The 7,851-nt window shown below is 45.7% G+C and overlaps 1 protein-coding gene across 1 annotated transcript; it reads right to left on the bottom strand.

The window, feature by feature from the left end:
• Positions 1-1,327: 1,327 nt before the first annotated feature.
• Positions 1,328-2,372, bottom strand: LOC141570366 (non-secretory ribonuclease-like). The gene is made up of 2 exons (XM_074326704.1): positions 2,209-2,372; positions 1,328-2,000 (listed from the first exon to the last, which is right to left on the bottom strand). Exon 2 carries the CDS (start codon positions 1,993-1,995, stop codon positions 1,507-1,509), a length of 489 nt encoding a protein of 162 aa, XP_074182805.1. The 5' UTR covers positions 1,996-2,000; positions 2,209-2,372; the 3' UTR covers positions 1,328-1,506.
• Between the last annotated feature and the right edge of the window lie 5,479 nt (positions 2,373-7,851).

The raw sequence follows: 7,851 nt of genomic DNA, 5'->3' as shown, positions 1-7,851 counted from the left end.
CTGTGTCCCTGTCTGGGAAGAGACATATTATTTGGTAACTGAGGCCAGGAGCATTCACTGCATCATTCTTCATAGGACATGTGGCCCCCACCTCCTCCTCTCTTACTGCAAGGCTATTGGAAGAGGGAGCTCATTTCATGCCAGTCGTTATTATTCTGAAGTCAGTGGATTCTGTGGAGCACCGGAATTTCCCAATCCCAGGGCCCCATGCAACTGTTTGTGTCGACAGACCCACCTAGAGGAGCAAAACCCCGATGACACCTCCAGAGGAGATGCTGGAATGTAGCTACTGTCCGAAGTAATACAGAGCAAGAATTTCTAACCATTGGGGATGTGGGAGGGATGGAAATTGCTACACTTTCAGGCATGGAAGAGGAGCTTAAAAAACAGCAGGAATCCTAGAGACATAGTGTTTGATGACATGCCTGAGTCAGACACTCCTGTCACCCAAACAATCACTTAAATGCTGGTCCTGACAACATTAGCAAGGGGCTTTCACTCATGTCCCTCACTGATTCCTGGGTGCAGCCCTGTGGTGGAGGTGGGGCGGGGGATCTCATTACCCAGCCCTTCTTTCTGTGGCTCCACAATTCTCTAATATTGGAGCTTGTGCCCTTCCCTGACCTGAGAGTCAATGAGCCACTGACTCCCTCTTGTGGACAGCTGTGGAGGTCAGAATGGGCAAGAGCTGCCTCACCCTGATGAGATCCCAGTTTCATGCCTCCTCCCTGTCCTTCCAGCACCCCATGACCAGCTGCCCCCCTTCTCCAGGACATAGAAATGGTCAGGAAAGATCCCACGTTCTCCAGGCACTATTAGAACCTGCCCATATACACCTGAATAACTGATCTCCTTTCACAGTTGACTAAACCCTAGATCCAACCTTAGTGTAACCACTACTACCTGCAGGTTTGAGATACTCATTTACAGGAAAACTTCTCTGAGGCCTCAATTTTCTTTTTCTTTTTTGGGCTCATGACATATGGCATATTTTTCTTTTCCTTTCTTTTCTTTTTTTACAACAGAAATTACTTCTATAATAAAATTTATAATTCATTATTTAGACAGAATCAAAGACATTTCTTTCCCACTTATTCAACAGGGGCCATTGATGATTTGGGATGGAAATACACAAGTAAGCGTGGAATCCTCAGGTTTACGACATGAGGCAGAGAGAAAAGTCTGTGTCGCTTCATTTTATCAGGAACCCCTTATCCTCATGTCTATCTCCATCAAATCTCATATTATGGAAAGGAAAAATTCTCCAGACCAGCCTGTGTGTACGTGACAGCAAAGGGGCCCAAACAGACACAGCGAAACTTGTAGGTGATTCTGCAAAGAAGTTTATTGCAGGAGCACAGGAGCTTCAGCTCAGCAAAGCTTAAAGGGGGTTCAGGGCTGGTGATGAGGACTGATGCTTGCATTCAAGGTACATGGTAGGATGTGACCTTGGCTGTGACTGTGGGACTTAGCACAAGAGCTTGGCACAGAGTGCTGACTCAGAGCTTAGATGAGCCGATCCAGGTGAACTGGAACCTTCATGTATGCTGGATTGTCCCGTCGAGTTCTGCAGTCACAGGCAACAATGTAGATCTTCTGTGCTTGCCTTGTGCTGTATCTGCAGTTCCTATAAGTTGATGAGGGGCCTATGAGGTTGCAGTTGGTTACCATCACTTGAATTGAGCTATTATGACAATTTGTATACTGGCTACTAGGGCAGGTTACATTTGGGGTCAGACAAAGATTAGCTACAGTAGCATACGCTGTATGGAGGAAAGTATTTATGGGTTTGCATGTCCCATAAACACCAAAATAAAGATAGTTAATTGGCTGCATTGCGATGTTGCATTGAGGGTTGGTCATATTTATGTGCTGAGCATAAAACCACTGAGTTGCTGTCAGATTGCCGGGTGCTCCATGGAGGGAGATTACCATCCCCAAGAGCCCCAGCAGGAGAAGGAGGCAAAGCTGGGAATCCCGCTGTGTTGGAACCATGTTTCCTGTAAAAAGAGAAGAATCTCCTGCATCCAGGCCCAGTAGTGACACACCACCTCATCTCTCACCCTGCAGACACTGAGGTTCTATTTCCTTTTCCCTCAGCTTCCCCAAGTCTGTCAAGTACTGGGCATTAACTTCAGCTCAGCCCTCCCTCAGTAGTTGTCCCATCACCAGCCCGCCTGTGTCAGTTCCAGGGGCTCATTGTCTTACCCAGTCTCTGTGCTGTGGCTGCTGTGAGAACAGATCCAGCTGGTCGTCCTGGGATTCAGGGGCAGCTGGTCTCCCCAGTCCTGGGGACTGGATATATAGAGCATGCCTTGTGGGTGGGTCCAGCAGAGCCAAGAGGGGTCTGAGTTTCAGACGAGAAGAAACCCACAGATTGGCATGTGACCCGCTTGTGCAAGGAACCTCTTGTTTTGTCACTTGCTGATCACCACATACCCAACAACAGACCTCTGCTGCTTCTGTGGTACGACTCTAATTGCAGGCATCCCGTGAGGGCAGAGCTCTGCCAATGCGTCGGGTGTCCATTGATGAAACTGTACACTGGCTGCAGAACAGCCATAGAGTTTATAACTGAACTTGTGGCAGGCACTGAGGGACAGAAGTACAGAGAGTCAGGCCCAATTCTTGGAACACATAGAGCCTGGAGGGCTGGCTGCACAGGAGGAATCCAGGTCCCTTTCATTTGTTTGAGCTCCCTGGTTTTCTCTCACCTAAATGTTCTCCATCTCATCAACCTGAGCTCTGAGCTTCTTGTTGCTCAAAATCCTGGAGGTACATAGTGATTTCTTATGTATCTTTGAAGTTTTACTCCTGTTCCGCTTGTACTGGATTCACTTTCTCTTCGTTAAGACATGGTCTGACCAATGCCTTCATTTCATGTCAAGTAACAATAGTATAACCATTCCACCCAGAGGAAAGTCTTTCTGTAAAATCTTCCCCTGAATGAATGTTTGGTGTCAGGTAACGTCGGGCTCATATTCCTGTCTTCTCTTCAACCTTCTATTTCTACCAAATACTTCCCCCTTGGGAGTCACTTATTATCGGGGTACATTTCATTTCCTGATGTATCACGTCATTTTTTTTTTTTGTGTGTGAAGGGAACATTTATGGACAGGCCACTATATTCTTGAGAGTATAGAACTTTAGTATATAGTCTGGAGACATGAAATATACTCTTGGTCTCCAGAAGCAGACGAAAATAATTATAGAGACTTGATTTGTTACAGTGTGATAGAGGTTATCACACTGTGTGACATGCTTTTATGGGGACACTGAGAATGAAGAGTCCTACTTGGCCTCCTGGGGCAAGAAAGGCTTCCAGAAAAAAAGGTCCATTTGATCATGGCCAAAAGGATAAGCAGAGGTTGACAGGGACCTGAGGGAAGAGATGAGCATTGTGAGTTGCAGAGATGGTGTGGGACATTGTACAGACGGGGACCTGTATGACGGTGAGACAGTCCTCGCGCTAAGAGATGTTAAATCTCTGGTTCAGCTTCTAGGTGGAAAAGTCGATTAGATGCTTACATGGTGTACAACCTCTGAAGAAAACTAATCCACATCATTTCTTACTACCTTTCTATATTCCTGTTGTCTGGAAATAGAATAATTTCACCATTGAGGATGCCCTTATGTAAACACAATGGTAACGTAGTCAGGACCCAGCGCAGACGTAATAGCATCATGTCTTGAAATTCTGTTTGACCAAAATACATTAATTTCATTTTCATAAGGGAAGGTACTTTTTTCATGTCTATTGTGTAGAAAGCATATTTGTAGGTGATGAGGACGTAAAACTGAATTAGGTATAGGTTAGTCCCTTTGTGATATTGTCCACCATTTTGGATGGAAAGACGTGTCCTCAAGTGTCTATAATATGTGGCAAAAACATATACTGCAGTCACGGGGGAGGGGATCTGGTGAAAAACCTGTTCTGTTCATCTTACATGGTGTTACTTCTAATATTTGGACCTTGATGCTGAGGCTTGAAATTAGGAGAGTTGAAGGAGACTTTTTGCGTTCTCATCGAATCTTTAAAAACCCTAAGATGTTGGCTGGCTCATGGGACCTCCCTTTCCTCAATGTATCAGTTAGCAGAGCTGAGTACAGCTGCAATAGCTCAGCGGGTCTTCACTGACGCCCTTCCTCACTTCCGACTCCCTGCCTGTCTGTTCTCTCAGTGATGGCACCTGCTGGCCCCTGTAGACCTTTGTTTTATGACCCAGAATCCTTGTGGCAGGTGTCCTGACGTTCATCTCAGACAATATTCTGTCTTTTCATAGACATGAAACTTTGTGATGATTAAATTCAAAACATATCCCATGGGGCCGGCCCGGTGGCTCAGGCAGTTAGAGCTCCTTGCGCCTAACTCCGAAGGCTGCCCATTCGATTCCCACATGGGCCAGTGGGCTCTCAACCACAAGGTCGCCGGTTCAATTCCTCGAATCCCGCAAGGGATGGTGGGCACCGCCCCCTGCAACTAAGATTGAACACGGCACCTTGAGTTGAGCTGCCACTGTGCTCTCAGATGGCTCAGTTGGTTGGAGCACGTCCTCTCAACCACAAGGTTGCCGGTTCGACTCCTGCAAGGGATGGTGGGCTGTGTCCCCTGCAACTGGACCTGGAGCTAAACTGCGCCCTCCACAACTAAGACTGAAAAGACAACAACTTGAAGCTGAACAGCACCCTCCACAACTAAGATTGAAAGGACAATAATTGGACTTGGAAAAAAGGCCTGGAAGTACACACTGTTCCCCAATAAAGTACTGTTATCCTTCCCCAATAAACATCTTAAAAAAAATATCCTCTAAGGTTTGGTTCTAATTGGTCCTCATGCAGTTTCCTTTTGCACATTGAAAAACTCCTTCAATGCTGCAGAACTAGTAAATAATGTACAGGAGTTTGATATTTCAGTGTTTGGGAGAGGACCTGCATATACGAAGCAGGAGTGAACATAAGCTTACAGTAATGATAATACACTGGAACATCAGCTTCATTTGGTCTTTAGTTGAAAGAGGTTCCTTCTCCTGGACTCTATCTGCATTTTGGCATATCCTGTCTTCTTCTTAGCCAAGAGCTTGGAAAATCTCCTTGATGCAGTCCCCAGACTCCAGTCAAACACAAATAGGGCCACACGGAGAACATGATATTTAGAATAAGATACCACCTCACTCCCATCCTGTGACTGGGTCCACTTTCAATAGTTAATTTATTAATCTATCTGCCCCCTTTCACACAGTTGTCACTTCCTCCTCCTGTGATGACCTGGGAATGAGCCTTCTTGTGACAGAAACAGGGATGGAAAACATGGTGAGATCAGTCCTGGTACCCTGAAGGCAGATTGTCAGGCTGCCTCTTGGTCTCTAGGACACCACTATCTCCTGTCTTGTCCCCCACCTTACAGGGCTTTCATTTGCAGTATCCTGAGGCAGTATGTCCTCTTCCCCACCTCTGGTTGTTGGGGCTTCCCAGGGTCAGATACTGGGCCTTTCCTCGATCTCACAAAACCTCTGAGTGATATGTGGTGGGATGGGGTGTTAAATACCATGAACTCCAACACCCCTTTCCTTATCTTCAGCAGAGCTCTCTCTGTTGAACTTTAGACTCATACATTCAACTTGCTATTCAGTATCTCCAGATGGATGTCTACTATATGTCACAGACTTTCTAAACCCCAAAGGGAAACTCTGATCTTTCCCTCGGCGACCTCCACCTGCTAGTCCGTCCCCCCCAACAGCATCCCCAACTCAGTTGAAGACAACGCAATCCTTTCCAATGTTAGGCAAATATGTTTAAGCAATCTTTAATGTTTTCTTTTACTTCTCCAGCTAATCCATCACGAAAGTCTGTTGTTTCTACCTTGTACACACATGCCCAAATCTGACCGCCTCTTGCTGGTAAAGTGCTACCAGCTGGTGAGAGACACCATCGCCTCCCATTGGCATTACCGCAAAGACACACAGGCATTACTGCTTCCCCTTCACCACCTATGGAGCCAGAATGTTCTATTGAAACCATCACTGATACCACGTAACTCTGCTCAGAACCCTCTGGAACGTCTTCATTTCTCTCTGAACAAAACCTAAAATCATGCAAAGCTGACATGCCCTACGTGATCTAGCCTCCCATAACCTTTCCTTTCAAATTTACCCCTCTACCATTCTTTCTCTACTTATGCTTCTCTAGTTCCCCGGCCTCTACTGTTCCCTGACACTCCTGGTACACTCTACGGCCACCTCAGCCCCACCTCACTCCACATAAGCATGGCGAATTTCCTTATCTTTTAAAATCTTTGCTGAAAAGTCATTTTCACATGGAAACCTAGGTCGACTACCCTACTTTCAAATGTTAGTAATGTGAAAATGAGTAAATGAAACACATAGTTTTCTAATGTTAAATACACTCTAATGTTCTTTTTGCTTTTCGGTACCTCATAAGCTCCCCCCCTTGGTCTTTCTGATGGCTTAAGGACCTTAAGGGACAGTTAAACTGTCCTAAGCAATACAAAATTGTTACGGCGTTAAGGGCAGCTTATCAGGACTCAGATGATGAAAACTGTGCCCAGCTTATATCTCTTCTCCATTTCCCTTTTATCTGTCTATCTTGGTTTACTCCTCAGGCAGACATCTCTCCCACATTGGTAAGGCAACTGCAGCAACTCCAAAACTTCTATTATCTCAGGAATAAATGTAGTAGAAAAAGGCTCTGCCTTTGTCCTTCACCTTGCGTAGCAAGTATCTCTGATTGTGTCAAGGGCCGATGTCAGAAGGAGCCAAGTGACCTGAGAAATAGACTGCATGCACCCAAATCCTTTAGTGTGCTCTCCTCTTGCTGTTCCACAGGGAATAAGAGCTTCATTCTCATCATACTTTCTTGCTCCTGTGAAACCCCATTTCCTCTGTGGAGTCTTGGTTACATCTACAGTTCATCTACTGTCACGGTTTGACAGCTTCTGGTTTTGATTGTTCGCACCTCTTCCCCTGGCTCTCTGTCTATCTGAGGAGTTCAATGTCTCTTCATTCATTCGCCCAGTGCAGTTTATTAAGCATGTGCTCAGTGCCAGGCACTGTTCTAGGCCCAAGGGGTAGAGCAATGTGCCTGAGCCATTTTGTTCCATATAGGGGGCCTCAGCCAGCCCTTCATATTTTCTTCCTACTTTTAAGTGGACAGTGTTACAATGGTGAGATGGGTCTGTTGTTTATACTTGGGTGTCAATTAAGGGAACAGAAGCCTAACACGAGGGTATAGATGTTGGGTCAGAGGTGTGTGTGGCTGGCATTGTCTTTGATGCCCAAGCAAATAGTATCCCTCTTCCTCTGCCTTGGCATAGCCCCAATACCAAGACATTTCCTAGTTCATCAAGGCTTCTGCAGTTGGGCTCAGCTGAAAATGGATCCCAAATTCCAGACTGACGACAGACTGTATCAGAACCACCGGGGGATGGTGTGAAGTGCTGATTCTCGAGCTGCACTCCGGACCTTCTATGGCAATATACCTGGGTGGAGCCCAAGAATCCAGTGTGAAAGCTGTGCAGGTAACTTAATGGAAATTATTAAATCACCGAGGATTTTGAGAGTGGCATTCACTACTAACATGTCGCAGGAAGAGTGACTTTGTGTCTAATATATGATCATAGAGAAGACCGGCTATTGGTTTAGGGATTGATTTGAAAGTTTCCAATGAGACTGAAGTGAATCACCTATGAGCTGGGCTCTGTATATGAAAGACACACATGGTTTCCTTTTGAAGATTTAAAGAATTTTGCCCTCTTGCTTTTCTTCTGCACTCAAAGCAGCTGAAAGTAGGAAGAACACACACATGCACACACACAGACAGAACAGCCAGTCCTTA

Source organism: Rhinolophus sinicus, linkage group LG03 (assembly GCF_036562045.2).
Source record: "Rhinolophus sinicus isolate RSC01 linkage group LG03, ASM3656204v1, whole genome shotgun sequence".
Lineage (NCBI taxonomy): Eukaryota > Metazoa > Chordata > Mammalia > Chiroptera > Rhinolophidae > Rhinolophus > Rhinolophus sinicus.
Note: the sequence above shows the minus strand (reverse complement) of the source record. Positions and strands in the feature narration are given on the sequence as shown.

What these genes read in the sequence shown, in the direction of transcription:
- LOC141570366 (XM_074326704.1), bottom strand. Translation starts at nt 1,995, where the DNA reads ATGGTTCCAACACAGCGGGATTCCCAGCTTTGCCTCCTTCTCCTGCTG.